Source organism: Lissotriton vulgaris, chromosome 3_1, assembly GCF_964263255.1.
Source record: "Lissotriton vulgaris chromosome 3_1, aLisVul1.2, whole genome shotgun sequence".
NCBI lineage: Eukaryota > Metazoa > Chordata > Amphibia > Caudata > Salamandridae > Lissotriton > Lissotriton vulgaris.
Window position 1 is genome coordinate 1,104,089,200 of NC_141689.1, and position 18,490 is coordinate 1,104,107,689.

General features: G+C 46.1%; 1 protein-coding gene across 2 annotated transcripts in view; it reads right to left on the reverse strand.

The window, feature by feature from the left end:
* The window catches only part of LOC147727491 (alcohol dehydrogenase E chain-like), a 523,815-nt gene that overhangs the window by 437,934 nt on the left and 67,391 nt on the right, over nt 1-18,490 (reverse strand). For both annotated transcript variants that reach the window (XM_086961567.1, XM_086961568.1), the window contains exon 2: nt 9,773-9,874. In XM_086961567.1, the coding sequence (XP_086817693.1) occupies nt 9,773-9,874 (102 nt within the window). The remainder of the gene's footprint in view (nt 1-9,772; nt 9,875-18,490) is intronic.

Below are 18,490 nucleotides of genomic sequence, written 5' to 3' on the forward strand. Positions count from 1 at the left end.
AAAACATTTAAAACTTTCACAAACCACTAAATATGTCTGTACCATTCTACTGTATTATTATCTTAATTTCAGGAAATCATTTGTAATTGACAAAAGGTCAGCTCTAGACCATGGTACATGTACATATCCTTCTCCAGGCACTTCTCTCATAGGAAGCATTCAAAGTTCCTCTTCTCATCCATCAACCGCTCCTAAAGGTGACTGCATTCTGACTTTTTTTTGTACTTTTTCATTGCCCATCTACCTTCCCATTTATCAAATGCACTCCACTTTCTAAGCAACATCATCAATTCTTTTATCTGTAATATTATTCCGTACAATCTCATGCTTGTCAAATCCTTGTCACTAACATCTAGCCTGTACGTTTCTGCAATGCTTTGGATCTCTGTATGTCAATGTTATATTTTTGAGCCAATTCAATCAGTTTTTTATGAGTCTGTTTAGCCCATCTAGTAATGTCTTTGGAAAGAAACAATAGTCCCTCATCCTGGTTGGATTTAATTGTGATGGGCTAAGAGTTCCCTGTATCATTTCTTCCAATTCTACTTTTAGCTTAACCACATCCATTGCTTTTTCCCTTTCTAGAGTTTGAACAGTGACACAATGTTTGATAGAAACTAGAGTACTTAATATTTTAAACCAGTCTTCAATTTATTAAGGCGTAAGTTCTAATCTCTCTTTTGGGGCGTTTGATGATGACTCTCCCTCACTTAAATCTTGTTTTTTACCTCAGGTGAAGAATGCAATAGGGATACATCAGATTCTGGTAATACAACAGGTACCAGCCTTTCAGTAGCAGTGCAATTTATTAGTGGAGGTTAATTCATTCCAGGTATGAAAAATGGTGATTATCTCAAAATCATTATGCTTGTGGTGTCAGGTAAGGTCTGATTTAATATTGCATCAGCACCATTTAATTGTGTAACAACCCTCTGTATTGGAACCATAGGGGTCGGAATTACTGTTCTTGCTGTCATGTCCATAAGGTTACCTGTAGGAGCATTCATTCCTGTAGGAACATCTAATGCATGAACAGTATTTCTTTGCGTCTCAGTATTATACAGGGGCACAACAGGACCAATTGTAACAGGAACTGGCAAAACGTTTGGAGCATTTAAAATATTGGGGTTTAATGGAGTTACCATTCCTGTCTCCGCTCTTACAGGAGTAAGAATTGTAGGCTTGATACAATTTATAGGTATATTAGGTGAATTGAGCGGAATAGATACAGTAGGTGCGCCAATAATTTATTTCGAGTTCTCATTTTTTTGCACTTCAGATGGGAACTCATTATAAGGAGGTGGACGATTTAGCAATAGGTTACTTAAGAAATTATCATCCAACTCACTTTCTACTTCATCATTTATAAAGTCTGTTTTGTCTGATTCTAAATGTTTCTTCGTCTCTTTTCATTTACCCTTGACCTAGTTTCCTACCTCTGTGACAGAGCATATTCTAGCTCCCACAAAGATGTTGCGGCAACAAATGATGGACGGAATGCTAAATAAATCAAACATTCTCCCCCAGTCAAGAGATCTGGATCAAATCCATACTTCTTTTGCTCACTACACCACCCCAGTTTGGACCCAGCTATATGAAAATCAATCCTGACCCTGCTCCTCATGGGAACTGTCCAACCCAAACTGGCAAGCCAGGTCCTCCCTGGACTGGAAACAAGCATCCTCTGACTGGTTTTGGGGTATATCACACCTCATTAGCCAGGATAGCTTGAATCCATCGGCACAGCGAGCAATGGACCCTCGTCAAGACATACCCATCCCACTTAAGGTGAAAAGTGCTGCTGCAACAACTAATGGATGGAATGCTGAATAAATCAAACATTCTCCACCAGTCAAGAGGTCGGAGTTCAATCCATCGTTCTTTTGCTCACTATGCCAACCCAGTTTGGAAGCATCCATACAAAAATCTGTCTAGACCCTGCAACTTATGGGAACAGTACAGTACAAACTGGGCAGGGTCAAGAATGATTTGCATATGGCATGGTCCAAACTGGGGTGGTCTGGTGGGCAAAAAAACAATTAAACCCACATCTGTTGACTGGGGGATGATTGTTTGCATTGTTCTAATATTATAAATTAAATCAAAAGGAGAGAGGGGTAAGGTTCTACTGTGGACTCAACCTCTTTTTTAATGTAAGTAACCAAAAAGAGTCCACTTCCACCTGTACTCAAAAAGAAATTAGTTATCTTTCCTGGGCACTCTATAGTATTTAGGAAAAGTGATATGTGTTCTTAAAATAACCCTCTCTTGCCAATATGTCTCTTGGTGGCATGCTTCATCATTGGGATCTTCCCTTTCCGCTGTGGGATGGAGCATGCTGCGACAGATGGAGACGTGGGAGCACTTTGTAGAGTATAAGAACTGGAGGGTCAAACTTGTGAGTTTAAAAAATACTTGGCTACGTGGAAAAATTGTTTGTTTTTTAACTCCTGTAGCTGATATTAAAAAGGGGGAGAGCGCAGTAACACACGGTGATGGTTGTGTCTCTCCTGTTCTACATGTTTCAAGCCTACCCCTAAGGCTTTTCTTCAGGGCCAGATTGAAAGATCCCAAAATCCACTCCTAGAAAAAAATCTTATTGGTCTTCTTAATTATTATTAAGGTGAGTGATTTGCATGCACAAACGATATCTAGTCAGTATATTTCTTGCGTATGATCTGGAAAGATAGGACAGTAAATTATTGTTAACTGTTCAATAAAGTTATTTAGTCTAAACACATCCCCAACTGTGGAAAAGAAAGAGATATATTTTTCTAGTGCACAAGTATTCTTTACATAAACCTCAGTGGTGTTGTGCTGCCCTTGAAAGACCGACAAGACAATATAAAACGTAAAACATACTCTATGCTGTAGTTTTCCACCTGTCATCGTTGGAAATGTGCCCCTGTATACATCTATATTCCTGATGGGAGACGGTAAGGATCAGTTTAAATGCAGCGGAAAAAAATGCTAATCAAAAACAAACATGTATGTGGCATTATTCGGGTCTCATGAGCTCTTCAAGGAAGGGGAGGGGTGCTTGTAGTCACACACTGAAATGACAATAATATTTAAATCATTGAATTGGAAATTCAACTAATCTCAAACTACGGTGTACCTTGGAGACTCCATAGAAAAGTACTCATTGTAGATTCCGTGACGGAATGCTCATTATCAGGATCAGCTATGCCATACTTACTGTGTCAAAGCTGCTCTCAGGTGAGATAAAGAAATTCAGTGCAGAGATGTAAATGTGTTGGGCATTACAAAGGCTAATTTGTACCCGGCACACAGGGGGACGTATGATGGAATAGATAAGGATATATTAAATGCACATGTTTGTGTGAAAAATAATAATAATAATAGATGTATTTCCAGCACTTCCCTCTGTGCAGCAGCAATGCCGGCTCCTGCAAAAGGCGGGGAGCCGGCTGTGGCCGCAGGGGCCTAGAGGCTCCCCACGTGGTCCAGGGGAACAAGAGCAAAAAGGGCAGAAATGAGCAGAAACAGGCAGAATAAAGTTCAGCAAAGAGTAGACAAAGGTAAGATAAAGGTGAGAAATATGAAGAAAGATGCAGAATAAAAGTCAGAAACTAGCAGACATAGGCAGAGTAAAAGTCAGCAACGAACAGAAAGAGGCAAAATAAAGGTCAGCAGTGAGCAGAAAGATGCAGAATAAAGGTGAACAATGAGCAAAAAAGCTAAATAAAGGTGATACATGTGCAGAAAGAGGCAGAATAAAGGTCTGCAGAAAGAGGCAAAATGAAGAGAAGAAATTAGCAGAAAGAGGCAGAACAAAGGTCAGCAGATAGAAGCAAACAAAATAAAGGTGAGAAATTAGCAAAAAGAAGCAAAATAAGGAGTACCAACAAACGAGCAGAGAGAAGTAAAATAAAGGGGAGAATCAAGCATAAAGAGACAGAATAAAGGTCAGAAGGAAGCAGAAAGAGGCAGAATAAAGGTCAGAAACTAGCATAAAGAGGCAAAATTAAGATGAAAAATGAGCAGAACAATGCAGAATAAGGGTCGGCAAAGAGCTGAAAGAGGCCAAATAAAGATCAGAAACAGGCAAAAAGAGGGAGAATAAAGGTCAGAAATGGGCAGCAAGAAGCAAAATAATGTGCGAAACAAGCAAGGCGAAGCAAAATAGAGGTCTGAAACCATCCACAAAAGGCAAAGTAAAGGTGAGAAGCGGGCAGAAAGAAGCAAAATAAAGGTCAGCAATGAGCAGATAGAAGCAAAATAAAGGTCATCAAGGAGAGACAGAATAAAAGGAGCAGAAAGAGGCAAAATAGCGGTCAGAAACCAGCAGCAAGAGGCAAAATAAAGGTTAGAAATTAGCAGAAAGAGGTCAGAATATTGAAGCAATAAAGGTAAAACAAGGCAGAATAAATGCAGGTAAGAAGTGGTCAAAACAGAGAGTACTCAGACACACACCCACCCACTTAGTCACTCTGCTTTTTTCAGTAAATGTAAAAGTTTTTTTAATTCAATTTTCCAACTAAAATGTCTCTATAACTTTTGTTTTTTTCTGTGAATTTCAAAGGTTATTTAGATGCTAATTCCTAACTATAACATGCTTGTAACCTTTGTTTTTGTTCAGTGAATTTGTATGGATTTTAAACATGTAGTCACATTTCCAGAGTGGTGGAGAAGGGGGGGTTAGCCTCCAACCAGCTCTCAGGCATCCAGCTGTGTAGGACTTACAGGAGGACCCACAAGGGGTTCTTGGTCCCCAATGTCCCTCAGGAATAAGGTGGACTTCATCCCTCAAACAGTAATGCACCACGAGCCAGGTTTGCAGAATGATGGAGAAAGAGGGCATGTCCTTTGAAGACCTGTTAGCAATCCCACTGTGTGGGACGTATTGGGATAATAGGAGGGGTAGTTGGCCCCAAATAAAGGTCCTTGGGATCCAACTACTTCTTCTACTACCTCTAGTAAGTCCGACACAGCTGGATTTGTGAGACCTGAGTGGGGCCACGCCCCCTTTTTCCACCACTCTGAAAATACACCTCCTTGCTCACTACTATCAGAGGGATGAGGTCCCCTTGGCTATGGAGGATCCTTGGGGCCAACTACCACTCCTGTTACCTCCAGCAAGTCCCATACAGTGGGTTTGCTGAGAGGTTCAATGGCCATACCCCCTTTCTCCACCACTCTGCAAATGCGCCTTCTGGTGCACTGCTAGTTGGTGGTTGAAGTCCCCTTGGCTTTTGAGGGTCCTTGGGGGCTAACTAGCCCTTCTGTTACCTTCAGTAAGACCTACACAACTGGATTGCTAGGAGTTCATCAGAGTCTATGACCCCTTTCTCCACCACTCTGCAAACACGCCTCCTGGTGCACTGCTGGTTGGGGGAAGTCCACTGTAGTCCTGAGTCCCTCAGGAGGAGGGAACCTCCTCCCCCAACCAGCAGGGCACCGAGAGGTGAAAGGGACAGGTCCTCCTGCAAGTTTCCGGTGGAGGGGCCTTGTGGTCCCCCTTGCCCGGGCCTCTTTTGGCTCCAGGGACCCCATCCCCCAGAGCCTGGCCTTTTCAGTTTTTTACTTTTTTTTAAATGACGTTAGCATGGCACCCCCTTCTTTGGGCCAATTTTGGCCCCGGGGACCCCATCCTCTGAGGCCTGTCCTGTATTGATAATTTTTTTTACATGGGAGGTTGTCCGTGTTGCCCCCCTCCTTCAGCAAATTTAGGGTACCCCATTGCCCGGATCCTGGCATTTATATATGTTTTAAAAAAAGGGGAGTGAGGCCACGCAGCCCCCTTCCCAGACTGATTTCAGCCCCGGGGACCCAATCCCTCGGGCTAGGCCTTCACATTTTTTATAAATTAAGGGGGCCACGTTGCCCCCCACCCCAGGCAAATATCAGCCCAGGGACAACATCCTCTGCGGTCTGACCACTTGGTAGGGGACTGCCAGGGGCACCTCAGGGCTCCCGCAGTTCCTCCTGGCTCCCCACCTCCTGAAGCAGGCATTGCTTTGAGACCCAGGGAGCAGCTCCCTGCATCTCAAAGCAATGCCTATATCCCTGCTGTTTACCTGCTCGCTTGACAGCAGGCAGGGAAACAGACATGCTTTGCTTTCAGCAAGCGAGAGCGTTTTCTTCTCTTGCTTGCTGAAATCTAAGCAGGCTTGCTATGCCTTGGAGGGAGTGGTGCTTCTGCAAAGCCATATAAAACTGCAATGTCCAGGGGTGGGCACCCTGGTATATTACTGGAGTTGGCCATGGGGACCATCTAGGGCTCCAGGAGGGGGTCAGTGCGCCCCCCTCCAATGTTAACGTTAGCCCCTGGGTAGTGCTGGGTCCCATTGCCAGGGGTCATCAACGGAGCCCCTTCATTGTTGTGTTTGTGCCCTGGGGCAGTGGCTGTCCCTGAGGCAGTGGGGGAGGCTGTAGGGCCTCCCTCATATTTCATTTTTAATAACAGTGTGCCCTGGGAGGTGGCGGCCCCCCCAGTAGTGGGGGAGGCCATAGGGCATCCCCTGCATTTTTTGTAAATAATCTATGTACCCCTGGTAGGTAGCATTATCCAGGGCAGCGGGGGAGGCTGTAGTGCCTCCCCTACATTTCTTTTTTTTTTTAAAGTGTGCTCAGGGGAGTTGGCAGTCCTGCCACAGGCCTCCCCTGCATTTTCTTTAATAATCTCTATGCCTCGACTGGGTAGCGTTTCCCAGGGATGGCCTGGGTAGGTGGTGTTCCCTGTGGCAGCAGGAGGGAGGCCATAGGACCTCCCCTGCATTTCATTTAAAAAAACGGTGTGCGTGGTCCCCCTCCTGAGGCTTCTTTTCCCCTGGAGCTCTGCCTCGTTTTATTTTTTATTTTTTACTTGAGAGGGGGGCCGTGTGGCCCCCCTCCCAGACCACTTCTGGCCTCGGGGACCCCGGGAACCCCATCCTCCGGGACCTGGCTATCGCTTTTTTTTATATTTCGGAGGGGGGCCACGTGGCCCCCCTCCTCAGGCCAATTATGGCCCTGGGGACCCCAACCCCTGGGGCCGGCATGCCTTTTTTTTATTTTGAAGGGGAGGGTGGCTGCGTGGCCCCCTCCCGGGCCACTTCTAGCCCCGCGGAGCCCATCCCCTGGGGCTGGCCCTCTCCGTTGGGGACCATGGGGGGAGCCCCAATGCCCCCACGGTCCCACCGTCTCTACGCCTCCTGCGGGAGCTGGCATTGCGTTTCCACATGGGGAGCTGCTGACATGCAGCTCCCCGTGTGGAAAAGCAATTTTGCTTTGCTTCATTGAAGCGAGAGCAGGTTTTGCTGCTTTCGCTTCAATGAAGCAAAGCAGTTTGCAATGACGGCAGGGGTCACGCAGCTCCCGCACTGTCATTGCAGACTGCAGTGTCCCAAGGGTGGGCATTCCAGGACACTGCAGGAGCCTGCCCTGGGGGGTGGCGGTCCCCAGGGCCAACACTTGCTCCAGAAGGGGGGCTGCGCGGCCCCTTTCCAACATACAAAGCCTTGCTGCCAATCTGACAGATTAATTGAAACCGAAATCAAGTGATGTGAAGCCCTGCAAAGCCTAGCAACTGACAGTCAGATTATTTGGAACCAACACAGAGAGACCCGATGCCCCGATGCCCCACAATGCCTTGCCGCACAGCTGAATGCTCAATTAGAAACACGGAGAGCAACACAAAGCCTCTCAAAGCAATGCAGTGAAGACCTCGCTTCAAGGACATAATGCACAACAGCCTTTTGACACTATTTTGACCGAAAAAGTTAAAAGTCAATATCTTCGGTTTTACTGATTAGATTTTTTTCATTTTTTTATCATTTTATTTATTGGAATTACTCTATTGTTCTGACCTAGTTTGGGATTTGTCTTTTGCTGTGTTTTCATATTATTACTATTTGTGTGCTGCTTAAATACTTTACACATTGCTTCTAAGTTAAGCCACACTGTGTTTGTGCCAAGCTACCAGAAGCTTAAGCACAGGGTAATTGTGTGACTTTTGTGGTACATCCAGACAAGGCAATCGCCTGAGTGTGGTTTCCTCTCTTCACCAATAACCCAATTCCTTATAGGCTGCCACTCAGTGACCTGGTGGCCCTTTGGCTAATGGACTACCATGTCAAAGTCTTACACTAGCAGAGCCATATGAGGTTCAACCTTTGTAAACATGGCACTTTCCCCAACTCTACATAGAGCAGGGGAACCATAATTGTGGTGTAGCAGGAGCACTGCCAATTTATGGTGATGCATCCACTCAGCCAAACTCTAAATGATGACCTACATCTATAATGTTGCAATCATTCCAAGGAATTGTTCACTACCCATCCCCTGAGCCTCATTAGCGTTAGAAAGCACAACATAAATGCTTCTATGATCCAATACTGTACAACGTAAAATACACATGGAGTTATTGCCACTGCATCAGTAGATACCATTTTATGGAACTTATCAAGTTGCTTGTTCTATCACACTTACATCTTGCACTGTCACATACAGGACATCATTCAAACAGCATACCTTAACCCAAAATATCAATAATATAACAATGACCTTGAAACCACTACATGGGCTCGAGTGTAACAAATTTAAAAGCTATGAGTGCACCTTGCACAAGATATTCATGAGCAAGGTTCCTAATGACAGTTATATCTTTTTATTTACTTAATAAAATAAATAAATTATTCTACAATTAACTGTAACTTCAACTCCATAATACATTGTTATCCTTCATTATAATAAAATTAGATTCACCCTAACCCTATTTTGCAAATGTTTTTAATTAAATTAAAATCATTACATCCTGTGTGCGAATCTAAGGCTACGTCTAGCTCTATAATTAATTGAATCTAAATAATTGAAATCAGATTAGATGAACGTCTAGTGCAGCCAATGCATCATTAACCTTTGTAGTGTAACTGCAAAATAAAAGCAGGGACGTCAATATAAGACTATCTAAAGAGGAAGAAGTAAAGGTCAGGCTCCATCTCTAGTGAGTCATAGTAAGGCCACTCCCCTGAAACGACAGTTACATTGTCCATCATGCCTACTTGCCATTGGACAAGACCACCAAGCAGGCCCCATTTCACTCCTGCCACTAATTTGGAATTTCTTTATTATCTACTATAATTAAAGAAAACTAAATTAGATTAATTATAAACATTATTCTTTTTCACCCATAATGCTAACACTAATAATATATTTTAATAAACACACTTATTTTTTAATTACATTTTACTGAAATTACTGAATTATTATATTAGTACCCACTGTAAATGGTTTGATTTCTTTTAAAGAAAATGTAATTAAATGAAAAAGTAAAGCAAATCACACTTCAACCCGAACCTTTAATTATTTTTAATTGTATTAAATTTAACTTATTTGCTGTAATGTTTACCCAAGCCCTGACACTAAACCCAGCTTGAAAGATACAATTGTACATTATTAGGAATTAATTGTGCTGTTGAATGAATGGCAGAGTGGTAAATATTGAAAGAAACAAAGGTGTAAAATTCAGGCACCATCTGTAGTATGTCACAATAGGGCCGCCAGTCTTGGCAAGACCACCAACCCCAATTCAGTAAGCACAGCAACCGCCAGCACTAATTTGGAATCGCTTTAGCATCAAACACCAATATCCCAATCTGTACAACCATGCTTCGATCTCAGATCCTACTTTCAACCTCATCCCTGAGAGCCATCTAAAGTGGAACTGAAACAACATACTTGTGGAAAACTATTAAATTAAAAGGCAAACTTGCATCCTTGGAATCTCAAGTCAAGAAAATGTTTATAAAATTACAAATTCCTTCTTTACCTTAATCCGCACTTCATGGTCTTTTGGCGGTGCAACCTCTATCTCTTCTATAGACATAGGTTTATGGGGTTCCCAGGCAACAGCTGCCTTGCATTTCAAAACCTAAGAAAGAAAGCGTGATAAGTACACATTTTCTCACAATGATCAAACATTCTTAGCGGCACACATTTAAATGAATAGGTAATATGACTTGCATTTAACATATAAATTGTGCCTAGTGGCCTTTCACTCTTTGAACATTAGCAAATAGGACAAGGCCTGATTTACAAACATTTCCAATAAAATTGTGATAAGGGTATTTTCGCTGAGCAGTGCGGGTATATCCCATCCAAAAATGTCAAATGCCCTATGCTACTATGGCCGTGTAATACGCCAGAGAGGATGGGCGCCACCTTTGTGACAAGGTATCCTATGCACCAAAAATCTAGATAAAGCCCTATGTTTTCAATGTACGTAGTATGGGAGCCTGGTGGCACCATCCAAAATAGGAATGAGCTGAAAGGGGCATGGTTTGGGCGCCGCTCAAGAGGGTGGCAATCTTCTGGACCTGAGGCAGTTACAGAACTCACTGACAGAGGAGTTCCCTCCTGAACACCTGCTGAGTTGCTGGGATCCTTTGTTTTGCCACGACTCCTCGGCGTTGTGCACGCCCGGCCCGGGAGATTCTTTCTTTAGAATTCAAGGTCACGCTTGCCATTTGGTCAAACAGTGAGCAGAAATTTTGTCATGCTGAGCTTTCATGAGTAGCCACACTGTCATTACCTCAACTAACTACTCCAGGCATTTCAGACCCCTGCCTTCTGGTGACTACTTCTTAATTTGGATGTATTGCACACTTTTCTATTCAGGAGGTAAGCATATTTTCTTTACTTTCTTGACAGGATGTATGGTTTCTCAGCTCTCCTGTCCTACTTATCCAGTTGATTTATGGAGCCTTTCCAATAACAGCAATTATAAGATTGTGGTATGGCTGCATGTTTCGTCGTAAACAGCATCATTTTGGGAGCGTATTGCTCTGTGAGGTTTGGCTCTGTGGAGCGCTGTGTTAGGTTTTTCATTCAATACTTACCTTTTTCCTGCAGCGACATCAGAGAAGATACCAACCATAATAATTGTAGTAGTTCTCATTTGTGGTTTTTCCTCTTCAGTGTTCATATTTGGTTGTACCCAGTGTGCTCTTAATAACTCTAATGCACTTGGGTTACTTTTGTACCTCAGGAGATTCTCTGCAACCAGTACAGTCTTGGTTTTCCCCCCTTCTCTCAACTCATTAGGCTTATATGTAGAAAACAAGAAACCTTAAGTTATTTGGTCCCTCCAGCAATGTTACGTTATCTGACTGATTCTACTTACAACAATATGGATGACGCTACTTCACAGAAACTTAATCCTCACTCAGGCACAATTCCAAAGACATCGTCACTAGGTGGAATGCTGCTGTAGCCAAACAAATCCCCCTTCACCAGGGAAACCTACCCCGGATCAATGGTTGTGATCCTTGAGGAATTTCATGCATTAAAGCCCTTTATGGAAGAGACTACCAAGACGTTGCAAAATCTTGATGATAAATGGTCTGCTTTGGAATACTGAGTTTTGCTGGTGGAGCAAAGTACAGACAATCTTCAGCTTATGGCTTCACATCAAGTCAATAAAACTTTATTTGATTAATAATTAATAATAATAAAAATCATAAGAGCAGTTATATAGATTTATACAATCATAATAAAATGTAAATAATTTTACAAAGAGTTAAAAGCCAAATAAAAATTATAAATAATTAAAAACAAATATGGCTTCACACATTGCCATCTAGAATCAGATATTTCTCTACTTAAAAAGCACACAGAGGATCAAAACTTCTTGACATGTCTATGACTGCTCCTCTCAATATACAAAGGGCATGCAGACTTGGTGCCAGAGTTTCCCCAAAGCTGAGAGGAGTTATACTATCTTGCTCACAATACACTGATATCTTACAAGTGATGTCTGCGGTTAAAATGAAAAAGCAAATCCTTTGGGCTTGTTATAGACTATTTTGCTCCCAAGATGTAGTCAAAACCACTGCGGATCGTCGGAAGCAGTTCCTGGACATGGGTCTCAAATTGAGATCCATTTACACTCAATTTGGGTTAATGCACCCCTGCCTATTTTGAGTGACTTACAAAGATAAGACTCCTACTTATTTTTTTTTTTTAAGTATATTTTTATTGCAGGCGGCCGTTACACTTTGACTTCGGTCAAGAAGTATACAATCATCATTTAGGTTCAATGACATAGAGAAGTTTGGTATACACAGCCATTTAGCCCACACCCCGGAGGACGGGCGGCAACAATCATAGTCGCAATATACATGTGCACTTCATAATATCATATCCACACCTGGCCAATGATGATCCCACATCTGCTTTTCTTTTTCTCCCAATACCCCAACAAACAAGCCGAACGAACCCCCGGGGCTATCAACAAAGTATCTACTTAGTTGTATCCTCTATCTCCCCCCTCCCACTCAATGCCCACTGAAAGCTAGTTGTTGATGTATGAAGAGATCTCGGTCAGCGGGATGCTATTCCATAAAGGGCTTTCTCATCTAGACTACTGTGTCCTTAGTGAACAGAGGAATAGAAATTAAGGGTTAGCTGCCCCCCCTCCCCCCTCCCAGTCCCCCCCATCGGTGCAGCGTCGTCAGTATAGTCAATGTGGGATTGGAACATTGGGGTCGCCTAATGGGGCAAACATGCATTAAATCTGTCGTGGTGCGGGGGAAATAGTCCAGTCATTGCATTAATCTTCTGAGTCGCTCCTCACGTCATAATCACGCAAAGCTTGCACCAAGGCCTCCCACGCCCGCGCAGTCTCTAAAGCTCTATCGTTCTGTTGCCGCCGCTCTAGTTGGAATCTCAATGTGCTCTCCCCCCAGCCCATTTATGGAATTCATTGCACCACTTAGCATCTACTGGACCCGTTCGTGCTTTCCAGTGCCGTGTGATTTCACGTTTCGCTAGGATGAGTCCCATATCTATAAATTTGCTAGAGACTTTGTTTTTGGGGGTATGCGGGAACCAGTGGAGTACCCAACCGCCATATCAAACTGGATCGCACGCTCTGTTACTCTATTAAGTGTATCTCCCACCGATTGCCAGTAGGAGGTCAAGCTGGGGCAGGTCCATAACATGTGGTCAAGCTCCGCTCCAGTTGCCTGACATCTAGGGCAAGCCGCGTTATCCATAGCAAAGTATTTTCGTATCTTCCCCGGGGTCAAGTATGCCCAGTTTAGAATATAAAAGTGGACTAATTGGAACCGTGCATCAGGCGTACTCTTCCAGGCCCGGCGCATCAACTGAGCCCATGTTGTCTCAGGGATTTCCTTCCCTATGTCCGCTTCCCATTTGCCCTCATCGCTTCCAGCGGAGGAAGTCCCTCGTTGAGCATTCTAGTGTACAAGTATGTGACCGCTTTAACCGTCCCAGCTGCCATCATGGTATATTGGCAAGCCATTGTTGTCTTTGGTTCTTCAAGCCCCCCTTCCAGTGTGCTTGTATCGCTCGCGTGAGCGCCGCGTGCAGTAGAAAGTCACCTCTAGGTATGTCAAAGCGTTCTAAGAGCGCAGGGAACGATAATAACATCTCGTCTTCATAGAGGTCACCCAGGACCTGGATCCCCGCCTCTTCCCAGTTCTGCAGCTGTGACCAGTCTCCCCCGTGCGGCAATGCTGTGAGCATTCCCAGCGGGATTTCAGGGACATAGGGGTGGTTCACTCTCGCTTTGCGCTGTGATCGGTTCCAGCAGAGCCGAATCGTACGTTCTTCTTGAGTGAGGTCCTTAAGAACCACTCTCTGCTGCATTGCTATGTAGGAGAGCACGTGTCTAGGTATTCCCAGGCCCCGTGTTTCCTCTGGACCTCGGAACTCTCTCGCTATTTCCTGAGTATATGTCTGCAATTGAGCTGCTAAGTAATACGTTTCGAAATCGGGTACAGCTAGCCCCCCCTCTGATTTAGGTCTCATCAGAGTTGCAAGTGCTACTCTGCGTCGGCCCGTCCCCCAAAGGAAAGACACAATCAATGTTTTCAGATGTCGAAATACAGCTGGCGGAATCCAAATCGGGAGCGTCCTAAAATAGTACAGCAGTTGAGGTAGCGCCACCATCTTGAGCAGCGCTATACAACCCGCCACCGACAGTGGGAGGGTGGCCCAAAAGGTCATACTACCCTTAAGCGCTCTGATGCTGCGAGAGATGTTACCCTCTAAGACGTCCGCTGGGGTGTGATAGACATAGACCCACAGATATTTAAGACAGTTGGGTTCCCATCTGACCGTCCTAGTCGTGGTGGGTTGGGTTTCCCCCTTGTGCACTGGAAATAAGCACGTCTTAGACCAATTCACCCTAAGACCAGATATTGCACTGGTCAGTACGGTGTCAGCTCCCATCAGGGCTCCGTCTGCATCCTCCCGGCAGAGTAAAAGGTCATCCGCGTATAGAGAGATGTACTGTTGCCCCGATAAGGATCGTAGCCCCTTATAGTGGGCTCCCGTGTGGATTGTCATTGCGAGTGGTTCCACGGCCAGTGCAAAAAGCAATGGGGACAGTGAACATCCCTGTCTCGTACCCCTTTCCACCGGGTATTGTGGGGATATCAGCACTCCCGATCTCACTCGTGCCAATGCTGAAGCGTATAGCACAGAAGTCCATTTTAGATATCCTTCACCCACTCCATAGTGTCTGAGTACCCTGTGAAGGTACTCCCATTACAGGCGATCAAACGCCTTTTCCAAGTCGACCGATAGTACCATGGGGTGGGGGGCCTCCTCGTGTTCCTCTTCCAACAGACGAACCAGTCAGCGAATGTTCATAGTGGTGTTGCGCTTAGGTATGAAGCCTGCTTGGTCCTCGTGGACCAGCGTGGTCATGTGTTCCAATAGTCTGGATGCTAGGATGCTACTTAGAATTTTGTAATCCGTTGTGAGCATCGATAACGGTCTGTAAGACGCCACATCATTGCTCTCTTTATCGGTTTTAAGCAGGGGGATCACTAACGCTTGGCGTATGGTGAGTGGTAGGCAACCCAGGTGTTTCGCTTCCTTATATACTGTCATTAGTCGAGGGGCCAACAAATTACGTATTTAGCGTAAAACTCAATGGGTAGTCCGTCCAGTCCTAGGGTTTTATTGCGCACCATCCGTTTTATGGCGCTACGGATTTCCCCTATTTCAATGTCTTTTCCCAGTTCTTGCGCCTGCTCGGGTTCCAACTGCGGAAAAGGGAGTCCTTCCAAAAAGTCTTCTATGGCCGAAGTGTCAGCTACCAATCTACTCCTATATAGAGTTTCATAGTAATTTAAGAAACTGTTAAGAATTTCAGGTTGGGTATACACTTCGACATCCTCAGGTGTGCGTATCGAAACTGTAGGTGAGCTGCGCCTCATGGGGTTGGCCAGCCAGGCCAGCAAGGCTCTCGACTTATCTCCCTTCGCCAGGGATCTGATAATGTAAGTCTTGTGGTCGTAGCTGCGTAGTCTTTCTACTTCAACGGCCACCGCTTCTTTCTCTGCTACACACTGTTGTTGTAGCTCAGGGCGTCCAGGCAGCAAGATCTCCATCTCTCGGAGTTTCTTATCTTCTTTGCTGAGGTCGTCTAACAGCACCCTACGTATCCCTACCTTTTTAGCTATACAGTATCCTCTTACAACTACTTTAAAGGCATCCCATTCCGTCGCTCTCTCCCTAGCCGTGCCCTCATTCACTGCGAAGTAGTCAGTGATCATCTCTCCCAGATCTTTGTGGAAAAGTGGTCCTCTAGCATCTCGGGGCGTAATCTCCAGGTGGGGACACAGGAAGCACCCGGAAACCACCGCACATCAGCCAGTAGAGGATTGTGATCTGAGATCGTCCTCGTCAGATATTCGGTGCTGGCAATTATGGGTGCTAGCATTGTAGAACACAGGAGCGCATCCAGCCTTACATGGAGCTCGTGCATACCTGAGAAGTAGGAGCAATCCCCGGTATGCGGTGTTGGGCTCGCCAAATGTCAGTCAGGCCCCACTTTGTCTGCCACTCCAGTCTACCCTTGGCTAGTGGGTGTGTTGGAGAGTCCGCCAATGGGGGGTGGGATCTATCTAGGGCAACGTCTACCACCGAGTTAAAGTCGCCTCCCATCAGTAGCGGTCCCACTAAGTAGTGGGCCAGGGAGCCCGACATTGTCGCGAAAAAGGTCAACTGGTCCACGTTAGGTGCTGCAAATGTTTATATCTCTGCCACCCAATTTACCGGCTATGGCCACAAACCGCCCCTCAGGGTCCACTATGTGTCTAGTCATCTGAAAAGGGACTCCAGCCCTAATCCAAATCAGCGCGCCCCTAGCATAAGCTGAATATGTGATGTTGTAAACTTGACCTCTCCATCTACGTTGGAATGCTAACCCTTCCGTCTTAGTTAAGTGAGTTTCCTGCAATAACGCTATCTGAACTCCTCTGCGTATTAAGTAAGCATGCACTTTGTGTCGTCTTGTCATAGTGTGTAATCCCCTTACGTTCCAGGTAATACATTTTAAGTTAGATACTTCACCCATTATCCCACAATACCCTGCACTCCCTCCACAACTCACAGTCCACTTGGTATAAGCATACAAATCCCGTTGCACCGATGGCGTACCCCCTCAACAAAATAACATTCCCAACCCCCTCTCCCCCCCCAGAACAGGACCCAAAGTTCGCAATCTAGTTCCCATCCAAACTCACCCAAAGAAAAAAAAGTTAGACCCGACGGTAGTCACGGCGAGTATGCCTTAGGGGCAATGTTGGGGGTCGAGCGCCGACGGGAAGCCGCCCTCCGCCCGAACTTCCTACATGCGATCCAGCTCTAATGACTTTTGGCCAGCTCAGTGCTCCACCCTCCACCCATCTATCAGCAGGGCAACACTCCCCTCTCGCATCAAACTGTTAGACTCCCGCAAAAGATTCTTTCCATAGATACAATAGCTCACCAAGAGACTTCATTGTCCATCTAGAAGTCCATCAGCCGTCTCCGGAGTGATCTTGGGCAAGGCTATACTGTCAGTTTCAGAGATCTCTGAGTCCGAACGGTCTTCCCCTCTGCCAGACTCCTTGCCCTCTGTCAGGGGCGCCTCTTGCGATTCGGATATGCTGGACACCACCTCCATTACTCCTCGCCTCTCCGCCGTCATCTCCAGTACTGATGGGCGCCCAAGCTCTCTACGTCCATTGCGTATTCGTCTGGACTTCCGCCGAGGTCGTTCCTCCGGGACTGTTGTGAAAAGTGAGCCTGAGCCGTCTGTAGAGTTCCAGCCAGTTACACGCTTCGTCTGGGGTATCAAAAAATTTGGTAGTGTCGTCCACTATTATCCTGAGTCTGGCTGGGAACAATAAGGAGTATTGTATACTCTCACTTCTCAGTTCTCGTTTAATCGCTAAGAAAGATTATCTTTTGCGTTGTGTATCAAAAGTGTAGTCCGGGAAGATGTTGACCTTACTGTTGTTCAGTTGGAAGGGACCGTTCAACCGGGCATTATGAAGCAGCAGATCTCTGTCCCGGTAGTGAAGTAGCCGCGCAACCACTGGGCGTGGGGGGCGGCCCTGTTGCAACGGCCTGGTCGGGACCCTATGCGCCCGCTCCAACGTGTAAAAGGAGGATAGGCCCTCCGGCGCCACCACCGTCCGGAGCCACTCTTCCAAATAGCGGACCATGTCTTCCCCTTCAATTTTCTCAGGAAGCCCCAATATTCAGATATTGTTCCGGCGATTACGCCTTTCAGCGTCCTCTGCCCTCTTCTCCAGAGCGTCTATTCGGGTCAGCACATCTGTCATAGTGGCCGAGAGCGACTTTTGTGCCGGTTCCAGGGTACGGACCGCATTTTCCACCTCCTTAACTTTGTCGGAAAGCTTGCCATGATCAGCTCTGAGTAATCCGAGCCCTGTTGCAACTTGTGCTAGGTCTTGCTGGAGGGCCGCTCGTGTATCTGTTATCGCCGTCAATATCTTGTCCAATTGGTGCTGGAGGTGCGGGTCTCGCGGCGGCTCAGGGTCCAGTTGCTCTTCTTTGTCTGACATCTCTGCGTCCGATGTAGGCTGGGTTGCTGCCCTTGGTTCCCTTCGTTTTCCCCATCTCCGTCGTGGCGCCCAACCTTGACCACAGCGAGCCAAGGGATAGCCCGCCCAGCGGCAGATGTATTGTAACAAGATTCACCTCAGCTAACGGGCCTCTACTCTCTGATAGGGACTCCCCCGGTCGCACACTGCTCAGGCTCCAATGCATAGCCACGGGGGGCCCATCCACCTCGTAAAACAGGAGTGCTGGGTTGGGGCGGTAGTAATTAACGCCTCTCGAGCTCCCAGTCTCGGTAGGCTACCTCGTGTGACAAGCCGAGATGACGGGTATCTTCACCTGGGGCGGCAGTCTAGGCAGTACCAGCGTCCACACCAGGCTCAACAGCCGGTCTCAGCGCACCACATCCCACATTCAGGCTGCTTCCATTCCGGGCAATGGCGCCAGCAGCCTAGTCAGGGGTGAACTTCTACCCCTCGTAGATTGGTCACCAGTGATGGGATCCGGCAGCGCCCCCGGCGATTTGAAGCTCGACTCCACAGTATGTTTCCCAGGGCCGTCGTCACCGCCCCACCTCGCGCCGGGTCCCCAACCTGCTCTGTCGTCTTCCTGGGCCTCAAGAAGGCGCTGGGCGTCGGACGCTCGGCTCCGCCGCTCCGCT